A 19846-nucleotide genomic window follows, 5' to 3' on the forward strand; every position below is an offset into this window, starting at 1 on the left:
TTTAGTGCTGTGACGAATAGTTCTTATAATCGAATAGCTCTTTTATGGATTTTATTATTTTTCACAAACGTTTTTATCATTTTACCAAATATTTTTCACAACTTTACACTTGTGAACTTAATATGTATGTGATGATTTTGAAGGTGACCTATCATGAACATTTTAACGCCAATCACAACATAATCGATATTATTAGTGATTATTTATACTAGGGGAAAAATCAGCGTGCGTGCATGAGAAAATGTATGAATGTAGAGGAAGCGAGGTCTGTATGCAAAGACGGAGTGATGTGGCGTACGATCCTCTCCGCCTACCCCTACGGAAACAGCGTGATGGTTTATTTATGATTATTTATACACCGTCAACCGAGTAAGAACTCCAATATTTAAAAAAATATTTTTTTTGTGATGGTAACTAAAAAAACATTTCACTTTTCCAATTTCTAATGTCAGAATTTTTCTTTCAAGTGTCAAAAATTGTCGGCGAATAGGAGAATATTTCATTTTTATTTTTAAAAACCATTTCTGGTTTAATAGAGCTTATTATCGTTATTACAAACGTAAAGTTGACGTTACTGTAGATAACTGGTTTTAAAATAATACCAAACTATAAACTTAATTGTGACTTTATCTACAAATTAAAAATTAACGCGCTAGAGCATATTGTATTTTTATTAAATTCGTTTTTATTATCAATTTCATAGGCATTCTGTGCAAAATCCAAACGAAACTATTTTTGATCTGTCGCGTTTTCAATAAATGATCCGAAGAAATGATGAAAATGTCTTCTTTAGACAACGCTATGGAGATGTTGATAGTTGCTCAAAATGTTATCGAAGAACAAAAAGAAAAGATAAAACTATTGAAAAGTAAAACGCGGAAGATGAAAAGCAAAATTGTGACTTTGGAGAGAAAACTCATCGAATCGAAGCAAGTGAAAGTTGAAGCTTTTCCCAAGGTAAACGAAATCCAAATTCACAATTTATTTACATGATTATAGTTTTGCATCGCCCCCTTCTCTGATCCATATCTACATCTAGCGGTGCATAGGACACTGCATTATTATTATTTTTAATAATAATACGCTAGCAGCTATTAGGCTGATGCGTTTATATCAAATGTACATGGTTTATACATTATAAATTGATGTGTGCATCTAAGCGGTTTTTGAACACGTTACCTGAAGTAGCACCAATCACTTTCTCGGGAAGGCCGTACCATTTCTCCACAACTCGGTTTGTCGGGAAGTTCTTCCCAGGGTTGGATAAGAAGGAGGCAGTGTTTAATTTCAATGAATGACCTCTGAGATGGCAGTTTTCATTCATAGTGAACATTGATTTCAACTTGGGTACATTATATTGCTCAGTTAAGTCACCACGCTGCCTCTGCTCTTCCGGTGAACTTAACCCGAGCTCCCTTAAGCGGTCCTCGTATGATATATTTCTTAGAGAAACTACCATTTTAGTTGCTCTTCTCTGGACTTTCTCCAACAACTCTATTTTTTATAAATTTTGAGGAACAAATATCGGGTGATGTGAGCGAATGTTTTCCTTATTAAGTATAAACAACTTTATGTAAAAGCTCTGTTACTGTACGCACATAAACATTATTCTCTACCTTCCTTTACAAATACAAGAGTTACTAGATACTCCACCCTGGTGCCGCAAAAAAAAATTAAAACAACCTTGAATTGGCCTACTACTCGGTTAAAGTGTACAATCTACTTCCATTATCCATAAGGACAATTAGTAAGTACTCTCAATATAAAATTGCTATTAAGAAATGGACACTGGAGGTGGGTTGCGCACGGATCGATGAGTGGATCAAGCCAAATAGGTAAAATGTGTGTACTGTTTATAAAATTTGTTCTTTTTGTCTGTATAAATTGGTTATGTTTATTATGATTATTTTAGTTTATATTGTTTATTATGTTAACGATAATTAGGTTGTTTAGATCAATTACGTATTTTTATTATTTTTAATTTGTTAAATAACTAATTTAAGGCATGTTTCACATTTTGTAAAATGTTTCCCTCGGCACGGGACACCAGTGAGGGAACATTATTCTGTATAAAAAATAGAATACAAACTAAGTAAACAAATAAATATACGTATAGTTCATACAGTAAATAAACTCCCAAATGAAATAAAGAATTGTGATACAAATAAAAATAAAGTAAAATTGGTTTTAAAAATCTTTTTCTTAAATTCTTAGTTTAGTGAGTAAAAAAAAGGGGGGAACCAAACAATTTAAAACAGTGTTAAAAAAAGTGTTTGTTTATTATTTTTTTATATTTCGGCATTAAAAAAGACTTGATTTACTTGTATTTAATTTAATTTTACTTTTATTTTATTGATATATTTAAGATTTTTTATATATTTATCTAAACATTATTATATTGTGTTACCAAAATATTTAAAGAGAGAAACCCTGCAAAAAAACTGCTTTTTCAGTTTGGCGGAAATTAAATAATTGTTCAAAAGAATGCTTATGTAAAAATTTTAAATTAAAAAAAAAGTACAGATAATTGAAAAAATAAAACTATTTTGGAAAATTATTATTAATTAATGCTTACAAACATACTACTTTTGAAATTTAAAATGCAGATAAATAAACATTGTTATTTTTCCACAGTATTTACACTGTGGATAAGAAGATTTTTTACACACCTCAAGATTTTTCGCTCAACATGCTATTTCACAAATAATTGCCACTTTTTCACTAATTGAGGGACACTTCCTCTTGTTAGTAGACATGTTTATAATTCAAGAGTTAGTTTTGAACTGACCTGACATCACCTACTCGTTCTGTTTATTACGCATTGACCATAGAACATTAAAAAAAAACTAAAAAGCATTGTAAAAACCTCCGAAATATGGATGTCATTCATAAACTACAAAAGAAGTTGTAAATTGTAATGTGGTGCCGAGTCGGTATTTACTGGGTTCGCAGAGCTTAGATTTTTTACACGCAATTTCAACCATGTGTGTGATATTTTTTCAATGTTGTTGGCGAAAACATCAATCAGGTACGTAGACACTTACATAGTGTCGTGAACGTCATCAGATCCTAATTCTCAGCGGCATCGGTCCTAAGTTAGCCTCTCGTTTAGATTTTACTACTCGGGTTCTATTTTTTTAAATTTTGTTTTTAAACTTGGTGATTGAAAAGTTTCTCCTCATCTGTTGACAATATTTTTGTTCGGTATGTCCGACAAGTAGCTCGTTATAAAAGTAAATAAATATATGGCAAAAATTATAAATTGAAATGCTGATGAATGTTTCCTCGTTACATCCGAGATCTCACTATTTCCGTGATTGTTATAACTAAGTTCGACTGTATTTGTTTTTTTATTTAATTTTATTTTTTTCATCTTTTAAAATAATTTTTATTATTATTGTATTTTTAATTTGTTTTTGGTCAGGCTGTAAGAAATTGCTAGTGGCAATAAATCCGCCATTTAAGCATGTATACCTTTGTTTTGTTTTTGTATTTATCACATTGTATATTATGGTTAATACAAATTTATTATTATTGTTTGTTACATGATAGTAAGATGGACGATTAGTTAGAACAGTTGGTAAAGAAGTCACTTTTTTTTAATGCTTATTGACAGCCCAAATACCACAAAGAATTTTTAAAACGAACAAGAAAAATATTTAATTGTTTTCAAATTATAAATAACATAATTTAAGAAGAAAAAGTTCAAAAACTCTTCGAAATCTATGTTCAGGGAACAAAGGGCTAAGGAAAATCATGTTTATTTGCTATACCTCAGTAGTTGCCTGTGTGGCTTCGTGGTGTAATGGTCAGCGCATTTGCCTACCTCTCGAGAGGTCTCGGGTTTGATTCCCGACATGGTTGATATAAAGTATTTATTTAAAAGGGTGTTTTCACACAATAATATTTCATACTCCTTGGACTGGTACCTGAGGCGCAAGACTGATCATCTTACCTTCATGTAACAAAAATGATCAAGATACGGTGCGATTGGTGTACCAATGCACCGTTAGGTGCGGAAGGCGAATGATGATGATGATGAGTTGCCAATATTAATATCGATTGCAGATCTGATTTCGACTACCTACTCGCCATTCTTTCTTCTTGGCAGAGCAGTCGCGGTCACATCGGCAGAAGCACCGCCGAAGATCCGCCTCCATCCGCTGCTACCTTCAGCGCTTATGGAGGCCCAAGGAAGGGCGCCAGTCGCTTCTGTCACCAAATATACTCGCCATGTCTAATTAAGATTTTTTGCTATTTTAGAAGGAGATGGGAACTCAGACTGGGGACCCCGATCATTTTCACGCTGAAACATCGGACGACAAAATATCTTCCACGGTTCCCCTTTGTGATCTCGTTAAGAAATTGGAATTGAGTGCACAATCCTCCGAAATCAAAATGTAAGTTTTGCAACGAAGAAGAATGGTCTTTTTCATATCCATCCCCGGGAAGCATTTCTTGACCAATCGAATTGTGGACTACTGGAACAGCCTTCCCGAAGGAAGTGACCGGTGCTATGGCAGTTCTTGTGTTTAATAATCAATTAGATGTACTTGTATTTATTTATTTAGGATAATTTATACAGCGCCATTTTTGTGTAAATCACCTCAAGGGCGGCAGCTACAGAGCACATAGGCGGTTGGGATTCTAGTTATCCATTTCCAACTACGTAAAATTTTAATAATTATATGGGAGCTAGATTACAACACGTCTTGCAGCTACGTAGCGCACGGACGTTTTAGACTAGTCCCCATTTACATTGTACAAAAAATGAGCAAGAAGTGTTTTCGATTTACAAATAATCGTTTAAAAATAGAATCTAGATTAAAGGAAATTAATTTAGACATAATATGAAGGCTAACATCACCGAAAGTCTCGCAGCTATAAAGCGCATGGACGAGTGGAATTCTAGCAACATAAAAATAATTTATAAATGTTTGCAACAAAAAAATACAATAATAATACATCGAGCAAAGTACTGTAGTCAGTTTGGCAAGTGTAAATGATGCAACAACACAACATCAATTGTAGCATTGTGATAAGTTTCCGGGTAGCCATGTTTTTCGACATTTAGTGTGTTTTAAAAGGTATGGGGTTCTACTTTAAAGCGATGACAATCTTATGTGTTTACACAAGTGTCAGTTTTTTTTCCAAATTTAAAAATTAGCACTAAAAGTAAAACAAAATGGTGAAGGTTATACGTCGTTCGAAAGAGAATTTTCTCCTCTACAAGATATTGTGTTTGCTTTTATGTTATTTTATTTGATTACAAGCCTTCAAAATGGAACGTCAAGTAGATGAAAGTAAGCATTTTCGACACCTTCTGTTCGCATTCAATCGAGGGAATAAAGCTGCTTGCTATATTTGCGCAGTGTGCGGTGAAGATATTATGAATTTTCGACCAATTTGTTGTAATTTTTTTTTGTTGTATCCTCTTGTTCTCTTCATTTGGAGAAAAAACAGACACAACTTATGTTAACACCCACTAAACTTCCTCAATATTATCTCTCTTAATTAATAATGTTGTGAATGTAAATATTTTTTGTTTCCGCTTTTCAGTCGTTCTAAGGAACCGTGTTTACACCCCAGTACTTCTCGGAGCAAAATTAGCACCCAGACAAACAAGTTTCCGAACAAACAGTATCCTGCCCAGCCTTCGGATGAATTAACTCGCTCTAAAGATTCCTTACAGCTACTGAAAAATATCGACACCATCAATCTCAACTTCTCCGGTAATTCCTCCAAAGACTTTGTCACCAAAAACAATGTGAAGCGAGATCTAGTCAACAAAGACACATTCCATCCCTCCGGAGTCGATCGTAATTTCGATTTGCAAACATTCCTCGGCGGCGACGAAGAAAGCAGCGATCTTCCGTCCTTTGACGAAAGCCTCAGCAAAAGAGAGGACATCCTACCGAACCCGTTTTTAGTCAGCGCGATTGAAACACCGACAGAAGAAAAAATATTTTTTCGCAGCGAATCCGCTACACCCTTCGAAGACATAGACCCCTCCGAATTACTCGTGGATAGCAACTCTCGAGAGTATGCAGATTCTGGTAAAAACAACGCGCAAATGAAACATTCCGCCAACGATCATAAGACTGAATCCTGCGATATTCTGAATGAATACTCTCAGGGCAATTATAACATGAGCAACTTCGAATTGTTGGACAATTTATCCGAATCGCAGATGGAAAACATCGGTCTCTTCAATGACCGAGAACTCAACTCCTCGCTCGATCTGTCAGATATTTCAAATCTCAACCGACCGACATTGGACAAAACTAATTTAGATTTCGGTTCATCCACATTGTCTATGGAATCGAGTTCTACCGACGATCTACCTCTGTCCAGCTTGAAGAAGACGAAAAGCTCGAAAGCAAACACCAAAGTTAGTAAGAAAAGTAGAAATAATGCCAAGAAAAATAAGAAATCGGCAAATGCAAATGCAAATATGAAATTAGGATACAGCGGATATTCCGCCAACCCGACTCCGGCAGCCAGCAATATACTGAATGTCCGGAGTATATTCTCCGAGCAGGATTCTACCGAGGAAATTATCCACTCGGAGAGCAGGCGGGAAACTAGTCAGGTGATTCTATTTAATAAATATTCCAGTATAAATGTTTCTCGGAGTAAATTTGTTTAGGTACAGAATCTGTCTTGCGCTTATGAACTATGTTGGTCTGCATGTACAATTAATAATATATAATATTATTATACAAAATAGTATTATTTTAATTCTGGAACTGGATATAAAAAAACTCATCAATATTCTATTTTATTAAAGAAATAAAAGACGTGTGATACTTAAATTAGACGGACGCCGTGGCACAGTTGGTTAGACAGCCGACTGCGAAACTGGGATCGCGGGTTCGATTCCCGCCAGTTGCGAGAAAAAACTCCAAGAAAGTTTTTTTTTCTCAATTGGTCCGGGTGTTGTAGCCTATTTTTCATAACTTCCTTCCGGATCTTCTCTTTCCCACTTGCTGGTGAACCTCTAAATTACAAGCAAAATCCACAAACTTAGAACCAGTGGCCGGTTTCATCGCTTTCACAACATCTAATATTCTATTTACTCATTACATACCAGAAAATATAAGAAATATCAGTTTTCACTTTGTGGTATGACTTTTTTTGTATAAACCGGTCGACTTTAAACTCTAAACTAAAGAGGTTTAAATAAACATTGTGAATATTTTTTTTTTTATTGTAAAGAAATATTAGCGTTTTCACAATTTACCCAAATATTTAAATTTTGGTAGCAGTGGTAGTAATTAACTCACTATTGGAAAATGTTAATTAAGCTGGAGTAGAGTGAGGTTCGAACCCCGCAACACTAACCACAGGATCACAGCCCGATTCAAAGTTACGTTAGTTTGTTTCGAAAGGTGTGTATAATATTGTAATTTTACCGAGTTACATAATGTTTAAAAAATCTGCTGTCTTTAAGTATTATTAAGATGGGTTTGTTCAATTTCTTATACAGTAGAGTCTCGATTATCCGACCTAAACCGGCCGCGGCAAGGTCGGATAAGCAAAAAGGTCGAAGAACACGGAAAATGATAAAAACGACATTGAAAATGTGTTGCATAATTTTATTTGCACATCGAAAACTTTTCAAATACGTACATGTAACATAAACAAACAAGGAAACAATGGGCGACACGTCCTCTCAGCGAAAGAGCTACGTAAGCACTGAGGACTGTCGCGCGAATATAATGCGCGCAGTCGGGTAAAGGAAAGGGGCATTGCCCCGGTAGGTCGGATAACCGAGACTACTGAGCTGTAAATCTGTACCTCGGAGGCAGACGGATGCAAATCCGGAATTTGATGAAATGTCATTTTGATTTTCGTATCCAGTTTATGATCATGTCCATTGATTTTGAAGAAATGTAAGTATTATAATGAAAGAATAAATGTATCAAGACACTGAAAATACAAATTAATGCTATAAATAATTAGAAACCACTTAGAGAAAGTACATTATTTAGGATTTTTTTGAACATTTTTAGCATTAGGATTTGCATCCGTCTACCTCTGAGGTACAGGTATTAATTTCTCATAATTTCTGTTTTTACTTCCAAATTATAATATGTATGTTTTACATTTCAACACTCTGATCTCACTGTGTAGTTAGATTCCCCCAAAAGTCACTTTCGTTCAATGTTAAGGAGTCTGTTCTCTACAACAATTATGTATTTCATAACCAAATCGCGACTTTAAAACAACAAGGGTTCAAGTCATCAGCCATATAAGCAAAGTTATAGCCCTCCAAAATTAAAAAAAAAGTTCTTTCTAGAAAATATTTCAAAGATTTTTTATCCCCAATTTTTCATTTGTATTAAATGATTATATAAATACATTATATAATGTCCCAAGAGGCAAAATTAGCAGTTCACAACGGAGTCCCGGTCCCGACCCTGATGTATGAGAGCAAAGTATGGACTTGGAAAAACAGGGATGAAAGTAGGCTGAATGATGTCGAAATGCGATCTCTCAGGCGAATGTGTGGTAAAACTATGCACGATAGATGCACAAATGTTAAGATCAGTACATTATGTAAGGCTGAGACAAGCGTTATCGACAAAATCAAAAAAGGAGCTTTGCGCTGGTTTGGACATGTAGAGCGAATGGACAGCGAAAGAACAGCTAAGAATATTTACGATGCTAATGTTGATGGATGCAGAAACAGAGGAAGACCGAGAAAGACATGGCATGACCAAATCCAACAAATACTTGAAGATGGACATGTCAAAAGTCGGAATAATCGGCGCTTTATGTATGAATGCAGAGTAACCCAGATCTGTATGCAAAGATAAATTGATGTGGCATTCTATCCTCTCTGCCTACCCTTACGAGGAAACGGCGTGATGTTTTGTTGTTGTTGTTGTGTTAAATAATGTATGCTGTCATAGTAATTTTTTTAGTAATTAATTCATGATTTTACACTAAGAACTTTGTTGCTCTGAGATTTGTATTATTTTGGAACGAGGGCCTAACATCGCTTTGAATTGTGTTGTTTCAAATTTTGGACCACTTTGTGTGTGGGGAGAGTAAAGTAAATACATATACAATCCATGAATTATGAGCAGTTTTTTTTAATTGTGTCGATACTTTTTAAGTGTGAGGGTAATAAAACAGCATAATTGATCACTGGGTTGATTTATAAAAATATTTTATTAAAATAATATAAAATTTTTAAAAAATATATGTGTTTTGAAAATTACTGTGAATGTCGTCGACTTCTTGGACTTCCGAATGTCCGAGAATAGACTTTTTCATTGAATTTTTTTTTTAATTGGGGATATTTTTATAATAGGTCAAGTACGCAAAAAGCGATTATACTGTTTTTATTTTGAGGAACACATGAATCATTCCAAGTTCGCTCGGTTTGAAAATAAATTAAATGTAAGCAAAATGACAATCAGGTGAAGTAAACATCAATAGCTGGGAAAAATTAGTTCCCGAAACAAAATCCAAAATAAATGTTTTTTTAAAAAAACTTCTTGTAGATAAAACTGTTCTTAATACGTTTCCATAGATGAAAGAATGAAACAATTAAAATCATTCTATTTCCTTACGCAAAACTAATAACATATGTTAAAAAGTAGCACAAATGATAGAAATAGAGAAACGTAGATATTATACGGGCTGTTACGAGTGACAGTTTTATTCAGATAACGAGATTCTATGTGTATAGCTTGGAACTTTGTTGCCCGGAAATAGTATGTTGGATGTCTTGAATTATTAGAGTGTTCAGTCGTCAGTTGACACCGTGTTGCATTCGTGTCAGCTAAATTAGACATTTTACAGACTTAAAATTTTCACACATCGTAGAGTGTTAATAATAAAAGCTTTTTGCATTAAAATGTGAAAAAGTTAAAAAATGTTTGTCGTGAACCCTCGTTGTTTTGAAGTCGCGAAATGATGAACATGCACGTCTATACGTGCATTCTCTATAGAATGTCTCCATTTTGTTTAAAGGACAGTGAAATATGCTTGAAACGTTAAATGTTTACTGTTGCGAGCGATGGCGATTTCAAACAATTGTAATGTGATCTCAGTCAATCTGAAGATAAATGATCTATAATTTTTATTTGTCTTCAGTTTCTATGTTTTTGCATGGTTCTACCCTCTAAGATCTACTGACATTTTGCTATCAAACTTTTTCATATTCCTTTATCTTTCATCATTTTGAATGGACAAACTGTGTTACAAGTTTATTTTTTATCTTCTTTTTTATTTAATTACAATATTATTTAGGAGGATCTAACCACAGAACGGAAAACCCAGTGCTGATAAAATAAAAACAGGTAGGTATTTTGAATCTAGACATTTAAGACAGTTTTTTACACTCGAGTGTTTTATTATTTATTGGTAGTATCGAGTGGGCCTCATATTCAGGGTTATTTGTTTTATTTTAGGCACAGTACAACGACCGAGATCAAGCCGATGAACTGATAAGAATTGTGGAGGAAGATCGTATGGAATTATTCGCTACCGATGATAAAGACACATTTATAATTAGTCTCAATAGCGACATGGATCCCGACAGATTAAAACAGCTTCTCAGCGACGGGACGCTGAGTATCCATGTCGATGACGGTGAAAAAAACGCCATATTTTGTAATGACATAAACAGAACCGTAGATAACGCCTCTTTCCTACCCATTCAGTGCACTAAAGACGATAACATAATTTTGAATAACGCTTTGATCGAGGGTTCCCAAACAAATGACATTTTAATATTTGTCGAAGATGCGACTTTTGATAATGATTGCGAAACCGTGCAATCCGGCAGTATTACGCTCGAGCGAGATCAACAACTCGAGGAAGTTATCGACGACAATAATAAGGACAACAGTATTGACACTTCCGCGGCGCAAGTTGATCGCGAGGTTGAAACTTCAAAAGAAAGAAGTGTAAAAGATCCGGTGCAAAAGAAGATTTTTACATGCGAGAAATGTAAAAAAATATTTATGAAGAGAGATAATTACACGTCGCATCTTTGTAAGTCTTATAGAACTCGAGAATTTACATTTTTTTACATTTTTTTTTTTTTGCACCACAACAAGCCAGGAGGCCTAATTACAGTAGTGAATTACATCACAGAGCACCCAGGCTTAAGAAAAATCACGTTTTAATTTTTGTGTTCTCACCGGGAATCGAACCCGGAACCTTCCGTGCGTGAATCAAGCGTCTTGACCACTACACCACGGAGGCCGCCAATGTGTTTTAGTATGTCTAAATGTTGATCGATGCCTCTTTTTTGCGACAACTTTAGATCTTAATTACTCCTTAGAGAGAGTAAATCCAGCCCATCTACAAACATTTGGACGTATTCAAAACATTGTTGATTAAACTAACTGGTATAAAAATTGGAAAAGTGTTTTCAGGCGTCGCCCAGTAGGTGAAATAATTCAGTCAGATTAATCTCACCCACATTGATAAAGGTTTCAACCCTTTTTTTCCACAAAAGTCAACAGATGAAAGAGTTGAAGAAATGCGGATGTTTAAACATAGGCAGAATGGTGAATGTTACACAGTGTTTAAAGTGACCACAGAAACCAGCCAATGACAAGTCATAAGCCCTGTAAATGCCTAGACTTTCATATTCCCTTCTCAAAAATGTTTACCCTCTCCGTTGCACCAAATTGATATAACTGTTTACCCTACTTATTGAATTATTTTTTTAGCCATAAACATGATATTGTCTCTGTAAAAGTAAAAGTTACCAAGTATCATGTAGCAACTTTACAGGAGAGCCAATTGAAGACTTTTTTTTCGATTAATTAAAATATCTCATACAAACATATTTTGTATTTTGGTGTGTTCCTATATATGAGGTTCCGGTGTAATTTATATTTTTTTAACGTATTAAGTATCAATTACCTATAGTCCTTTAAATCTGCCTTGATTAAAATGACAGCTGGCAAACTAATGTCACTAGTGATGGGAAATTACTGATCATGTACCGATCAAATAGATTTTATCAGTTTTTTCATGCAAACATGAAACTCTGTTTCTGAAAATTGGTATAAAAATGCAAAAACAAGCTAAGTGTGTTTAAGACGATTATTCACCAAAAAATAAGACATTTATACTTTTTTTCATGAACAACATAAAATTAATTATTTTTTTATTCAATCATAAATTGATCAATTTGTCCCATCTCTAACACTTTTGCAAAATTATGTAACCCTGTAAGAATGTCGTTAATAATTAGGTTTATTTCAGTTTTTATTTTATTTTAAAGCTGATTTTATGTATTTATGTTGATTTATATGTCAAGCATTGTGTTAAAAAAATAAATTAATATGTCAGATACGAATGATTTGTCGTGTGTCAATATAAATCACTCCTTAGACGTCACTACAAAGTTATGTCATCACTTTCGCTGACAACTGTCAATCTAATCAAGCTATATTTTAAGGACGATAATAATATTTTTCCAGCTACCCATAACCTCCGGAAAAAAAAACACGTTTGTGAAACTTGCGGAGATGGCTTTTCTTGGAGATCTAGTCTCGTGCGACACACGGCTGCCAAACACCACCCGCCCACTCAGTGTACCCTGTGTGATGTCCTCCTGGCACATCCCTCGAAGGTTTCAAACATATTCACTATCTTATTCATTCATGTATTTAATCTTATACTTCCAAGAGTCATATCAGTATAATACTAAAAAATATTTTGCTGTGTGTTGAAACTAAAATGTATTCTAGTTTCACCTCATGGTGTTATTTATTCATTCAAAATTTCTCTCGTTTACATATTTTGGAAGAGCGTATTGAGCTCTCGAGGACAAAACTATTTTCAAGAAAGGAGTTAAGGACTGGATTTTACTTAGTGGGAGGGATTTGAGTAGGAAACTCCTTAATGATTTTCGAATGTTTGAGTTTACTGTTTACCATATTGATGTGCCATATATATGTATTTAAAAAAAAAATATTTTTTATATTTCTGATCCTATTTTTTTATTTTTTATTTAGTCTTAAAATAGTACAAACATAATAGTTGAATGTCCTAATATTAACTTATATCTAATTATAATTAAAACATATAGGTACTAATTATTAATATTTCTAAACAATATACGTACACTTCTATAAAGCCAACTCGAATAAGATTACTTTTGAAAAACTAACTTATCTGGTAAACACATATTTTTTTAACTTACATTTAAATGAAATAATATTTTTTTGTTGTCTTATTTCTAATGGTATTTCCTTATAGTATAACTGTACAGCTCGGTCCACCAACGAGTTCTGTGTATTTGTCTTCTTACAAAATGGCAGCCTTACTTCATTTTTATTTATTGTTTTATATCCACGTTCACATTGATTAAAAAAAAACCTTTTAGTCAACTCTTTTGAGGCATAACCATCTGTCGTGATATACTCATGTTTCTGTGTCAACTAATTGCTAGTCCCATCTCAACACAGGACTTTTAGTTCCATGGAGTTGGGACTTATGTCTCAAATAATGTACAATAAACTTATGTATGTAAATAAATAAATAAAACTAAATAAATATTCATGAATTTATTATGGCTTTTTAGGCTGTGCCCGTGTTCAGCCATATATATTAATTAACAATAAAAAGTACATAGTAAAATTAATTCAATTATAATAACATGTGTTTGCACTTGTGCGACACTGCGACAGTGACTAGTGACTACCCAAAATCTATCTATCTTCGGATATTTTTATCTGTTATGTTATTCATAGTGTTGAAATGCTTTATCTGTTTAGTTTTTAATTGTTTACTTTTTAGCACAAACACTTTACAAATTTACTATTATGCTCAATGTTTGTTTTTGTAAATTTATTGATAATTTTAAGGTGCCAGAATTTCACTCGTCCATGCACTTTGTAGCTGCAAGACGATTAGTAATCTAGCTTCAATAGGTAAATGTTATCAACTATCAAATATCATAATTTAGTAAATGAGGTCTAGAATTCCAACCGTCCATGCGCTCAGTAGCTGCAAGACTTGTTGTGTAATCTAACTTCTATTTTTATAAATTTGTTTTTTATTTAATTTTTTTAAATATCACTAAATCTCTAAACTTTATTGTCAAATAAAAAAATGCAAATAGGGGCTAGATTTCTTATTGTCTATGCGCTCTGTAGCTGCAAGACGTGCTGTAATCTGGCTCCTGTATATCATAATTGGAGACGAGGAACAAGGATCCCAACCGTCCATGCGCTCTGTAGCTGCAAGACGTGGTGGGATATTTATTTATTGTACAGCGCCCTTGAAGTGATTTTCACAAAAACGGCGCTATACAAATTATCCAAATATATATATATATGTGATGCAGTAGAATAACAATCCAGTAAAACAAAGTATAAATAATAAATAATAAAATTCCAAAGAAGACAACATAAAAAAAAAAAATTAAAATTAGTTTATTAATTAATTATTATTATTAAAACCTATTCTAGTGTAGTTGTCGGCCTCGTGATGTAATAGTCAACGCATTTGCCTACCATGCAAGAGGTCTCGGGTTCGATTCCCGACATGGTTGATATGAAATATTTATTTTAAAGAGTGTTTTTTTTTTTTAAAGGAATAACCCGCTAAGCCTCTTTTAGAGGCTTGTCAGCAGGTGGGAAATAGGATATGGAAGGAAATTATGAAAAATATACCACAACACCCAGACCAATTGAGAAAAAATCTTTCTTGGATTTATTTCTTGCAACTGGCGGGAATCGAACCCGCGGCGCTAGTTATACAGTTAACTGTCTTACCAACTGCGCCACGGCGCCTGCCAAATTTTACACTATAATATTTCATAGTCCCTGGGCTGGTACCTGAAGAGTAAGACTGATCATCTTATCTTCATGTAACAAAAATGATCAAGAAACACTGCAATTGGTGTACCGTGCAGTGCCCCATTCACCATTTATTTCGTTTTTCTAAACTTGTAGCTGTCAAAACACATTAAAAAAAAATTGCAGTTAAAATTCTTGGTTTCTATATTTTGGCTGTAATGTTAGCAGACACTTTTTTTCTCATAGGATCCACTCAGCGGACACCTTAGAGTAATAACCTAATAGAGTCGCCCACAGGGAGAAAAAACATTCTATGATTATTGACCACGAAGTTAGCTACAGATAACAGCAATACAGCGGGACGTAGCTACTTGGATTGAGAATTGCGAGCGCAAACTGAAACCGTCCATTACACGTTTGTTGTTAAACTAAAAACCAAACCAAAAATTTGGAATGCTTTTGTTCTATGCTATTCCATATAGAGCTTAAGGGCTTCTCTAGAGAATTATTACTCTGAGGCGGACACTTTTTTCTCATAGCATCTACTCATACGTACACGTATTATAATTTCACATCTGATTAGACCGTACTTGATAGTTTGAAGTAGATCTTATTTGACTAACATACCTGAACACTTTTGTTGCTGACCAGTTTCCCATAGGCTATAGCCATTTACATCAATGCCTTTTAGATCGACAGCTGTAGCTGGTAAAACCGTGAACGTGTTAAAAATTTATATTATAATATGTGTATAGTTTTTTCTGTTTTAATATATTTATAACCAAGTGCTTTGGGTGTACACATTTGGTTTAATGCAGCATTAAACATTAAACAACTTAGGCAAACTTAATAATGATATTATTATAATTTTCATTTCAGGTAAACGAGCATATGAAAAATGTGCATTTCAAAGAAAAGACTCACCTTTGTACCTATCCTGACTGCGGAAGAAAATTCTTCAAGAAATATAACCTCACTTTACACATTCGGTAAATATTTTTCTGCTCTTTAGTTTAATTATTTTATTTATTCATAAAAAAAAAACTAAAATACGATACGGTGAAACCTCCATCTATCATTTTCAATGGGATCTATTGAAATAAACTATGAATGCGGGAATAAAAGGTTAATATGGAAGGAGATTTGATTGGGTAAAGATACTGAACTCCCTATCAGCATTTGCAGGTTAAAATTCTAAAAAGGATACAAGTTACAAAAGGAAATAAATGCATAAAATTAGTAAGCTAAACAGAATTTTAAAAAATGTTTATTGCATTGGAAATAATATTTTATCGATATTTGTTTTTTGGCTATTTTATTTCCGTAAGTCAACTTTTTACAAGTTTACGAAATGAAAATATACGCACTGCGAGTATCTTCAGTCGGGAGCCGCCCGTGATCCAGGCTATTTATTTTTGTTCTAATTGAATTTTTTCTATACGTATATCCAGAAAGTAAGTTCTGTTTGTGTTTCTTGCCATCGCAGCGCTGCGATCGTAGTTTCGCACATGCGTGTTACTTACCCTGACCTATAAAAAAAGAATTGACGCCATTATAAGTTAGCTGACGGTTGCGTACGCTTCATCATGCTTGTTTTAAATGCCTAGTAAAAATGAGAATCCTAGCGCTTGTGAGATGAGGTCTGTAATTTGTTTCCTTAATGTGAAGAACATTAAACCAGTCCACATTCATAAACAGATCTGTTAGTTGTACATAGAACATGTGATAAGTGATTCAATGGTAAGAAGATGGATGAGACGGTTCAATTAAAGTTGTTAAAATTTGCACGACAGCGAACAAAGTGGGTGTCCCCTTTTATGAAGATGACAAATGCCTACAAAATGGTAGGAGTTATGTAGAAAAATAGTTCGAGGTCTAAACATTTGTTGGCAGTTTTATTTTAACCTGTCTTACAGAACTTACTTTCTGAATATACCTCGTACAAAATCTCATTCTAAAAACATCAAATATCGTAAATTTTCCGAAACTGTATTATTGAATTTTATTATTCTCTTTCTATACGTCCATACAATCGTTCTTTCCAAATATTTCTATAAAAAAATCATAGTTACTTCAAGTTCAATGTAAAAATATGGTGTTTTTGTGAAAACTGCAATTGTCCACATCAATTTGTATGAATTAACAAAAATATCCTTTAATTAGCATTTCTATCACTATGTAGCGCCATTATCACCCATCGTTTGATAGTTCAAAGGTGTTCTAGATATTCTTTTATTTAGGTTTATAGCATGTTAACTAACTACTGTACAAGCTTTTGAAAAACTGCTATTTTTTATTTCAACTATTCATATTAATTTTTGTTTTGTTTAGTTTGCACTACGAGCCACGAAGGTCCAAATAGTGTTTAAAAACAGCAAATGTCACGCTAACATTTTAATTAATATTTAAATATTCACAAATACAATATTTATAAAAAATTTCATTTCTATGCAGTGCACTTAAAGTATATCTATGATTTTATTTTGTTAAAATACCTGAAAACAACAGTAAAATCTTGGTATTCAGTTTAAACACTCCCCTGAAAAATTGTTGGTTCGTGACATTTGAGATTTTTAAAACAAGGTCTTCACTTTCGCAAACATTGCACAAAATAGACTGCGATCAAAAAGTTGAAATATTTTATTACACTTTTAGGAGTCACACCAAAGAACAATTGTACGCCTGCAGTTTTTGTGACTCGACATTTGGACACAACTGTCACAAGAAGCGCCACGAACGTGTACATTTTTCCCTTCCATCTAAATGCCGCAGGTGAGCTTCGACATTTATACTAGCCATTTAATTCTGTTAGGCATTACTGAGACAGTATTTAGCGAGTCACCAGATTTTTTTACTATTGAAAATATAAAACCTAATTTAATATTACAACAGAGATGAAGAGCGTTTTAAAGAAAAGAAAGTCTAGGCATTTATAGAGCTTATTTCCTTCTCAAAAATTTTCTCCATCTCTCTTACAATATCCTACAATTACTTTTATCATACCCCTGTCCGTGCCCTAGGGTGCATATAGCACTTCATTAGCACACTTTATGCAGCGTAATCGGTCCTCTGTCTAATAAAGTTAAGGTGATCATCCTAACGCTCCAGGTGCCAGTCCAGAAACATGAAATATTGCACTGTAGAACCACTCTATTCAATATTTCATGCCAACCTTCCCAGGGGTTTTATTTATTGTGGATAACTTATATAGCGCCATTTTCGTAATAAAATACCTCAAGGGCGCTTTACATGGTGATTCTATTGTTAAGTTAATTTAATTGAAGCTTTTAAATTTGTAATTTAATTAAAATAATTTATTTTGTTGTCACGTGCTACGGATTTATTCAAATGATTTAGGGGTGGTATTCTGAATCTTCTCTACCCCCTAGAGAGTGGTTAATTTGGGGATTTTATTTTTTAAATACGACGACACTTTGCTTCATCTAATGGCCACACAGATGATTAAACGTCAAAAAAAAATGTATAAAACTGTTTAAAAAATTGATAAAAAACAAATGCGGTTTGGTCAATTTAACCTTATTAAGTGTTTTGGGTAATTTAAGGTCGCAATAATGAAAATCATCATGTTCGATTTGACGTGTTTGTATTTATTTGACTTTTAATCTTCAGCGTAGCCAGATATGAAGCAAAGTTTAAACGCATGCAAAAAATAAAAATCCGTAAATTAATCACTTTCTAGGGGGTAGAGAAGGTTCAGAATACCACCCCTGGTACCTCAAGTATGGTAGGCGAACGCGCTAACCGCTACACTACGCTGCGGATTAATCTCCACTTGATTTCCTTATTTGGGACTTTTACGCAAGGGCAGCTATCGAGTCGTGTTCTGGTTCCGTTTCACACACAGAACTGTATTCTTGTATTAAAATTTTTCAACTGATTATTACAGATGTTTTTATCTAATCTATTTTAATATAAATATTGTTTCTTATTACAGAGTTGCCCGAATCAAGCCCCCCTCACTGTCAGATGACTCCAAAAATATTAATAACAATGTACCCAGCGTATAATAACTCTATGTGATGTAATTTTTAGTTCAATTTGATCTTATTTATGTTTTTAAGACTGAATGTATTTTGTTAACTTTGTTTATCACCATAAAAAAAATATTTGATTGAATATTGTTATTTTTGTGTTTTATCAAAATTTTTAAAGAATGCTTCCCTCTATTAAGGGGTTAAATACAGCCAGGAGGCCCGAAAATAGCGATTTTACAAGAATTTTTCCTGAGAAGACTTTAAAATTTATTATGTAAAAATTTGTACAGATATTATGGTAACTATGAACTATATTTCAACATTTTTTATTTGTGAAAACAATAATTTTGAAAGCTGCTATAGCTGATCTCCAGGAGCTCCTCAAAAAAGGCCCCTTGCGGCGACCACGATATCTTTGGACTGGATTATCTAAAATAAAAAACCAAATGGATTTCATTAAAGTAATGTATAATTTTGTAATTAATCTAAAGAAAAAGCAAAATATTTTCTTTTGACAAAATGGCGGCTTCTCAAAAAAAAAAGATTTTCCACCAAAATTTTGGCATTAAATTGTTTATAAAAAAAGAAATATTCATCAATGAGAAAAAACCTTCGATAAATTACTTAAAGATATACTTAAAAAGCTTGTGTTAAAATTTGAGACTGATCGGTTCAGCTGTTTCCAAGAAATCTTGGTCACCGACTTTAAAAACACAGCTTTGAGAAAAACTTGTTTAAAGTTTCAAAAGGGCTTTACATAAAGTAAAAAAAAATTCAACTTACATCGAGTCGTCTATTCCAGTGCCATATAATACACCCTCCACCCCTTCGGCAGCTTCTAATAACTCGAGTTGGTGTTATCTGTGGACCATTCTTCCCTCTCGTGCGCTCTAAATAGGCAGGTAAATAAAAGGAACGGAATCCGGGTAAGCGCTGCCGCTCCAGCCTCCTATCTTCAAACGCTCTGACACGTCTTTACAAATACGCATGTAACTTCGAAAATAATCGCCGGATTGACTTGAAATTTTCTGTGTGGGTACTTAAATATATTATGTACATTACAAAAAT

At 33.6% G+C, this 19846-nt stretch overlaps 1 protein-coding gene across 3 annotated transcripts; it reads left to right on the forward strand.

The window, feature by feature from the left end:
• Positions 1-428: 428 nt before the first annotated feature.
• LOC148284876 (uncharacterized) lies at positions 429-19367 on the forward strand. 3 transcript variants are annotated; one of them, XR_015823621.1, is made up of 9 exons: positions 429-957; positions 4264-4400; positions 5560-6592; positions 10267-10316; positions 10428-11013; positions 12459-12610; positions 15663-15772; positions 17439-17555; positions 18739-19367. XR_015823621.1 is itself a non-coding variant. In XM_088233519.1 (8 exons), the coding sequence occupies exons 1-8, from the start codon at positions 772-774 to the stop codon at positions 18809-18811; spliced, it is 2394 nt and encodes a 797-aa protein (XP_088089645.1). In that variant the 5' UTR covers positions 429-771; the 3' UTR covers positions 18812-19367. The 3 variants fall into 3 exon arrangements, 2 of the variants coding, with proteins under 2 accessions (XP_088089645.1, XP_088089656.1); XM_088233519.1 differs by lacking the exon at positions 10267-10316; XM_088233530.1 differs by lacking the exons at positions 10267-10316; positions 10428-11013; positions 17439-17555; positions 18739-19367 and having other exon boundaries at positions 15663-15737.
• Positions 19368-19846: the final 479 nt, after the last annotated feature.

The sequence above is a fragment of the Micrasema longulum genome, unplaced genomic scaffold (assembly GCF_059751315.1).
Source record: "Micrasema longulum isolate JH-2025_06_02 unplaced genomic scaffold, ASM5975131v1 h1tg000082l, whole genome shotgun sequence".
NCBI lineage: Eukaryota > Metazoa > Arthropoda > Insecta > Trichoptera > Brachycentridae > Micrasema > Micrasema longulum.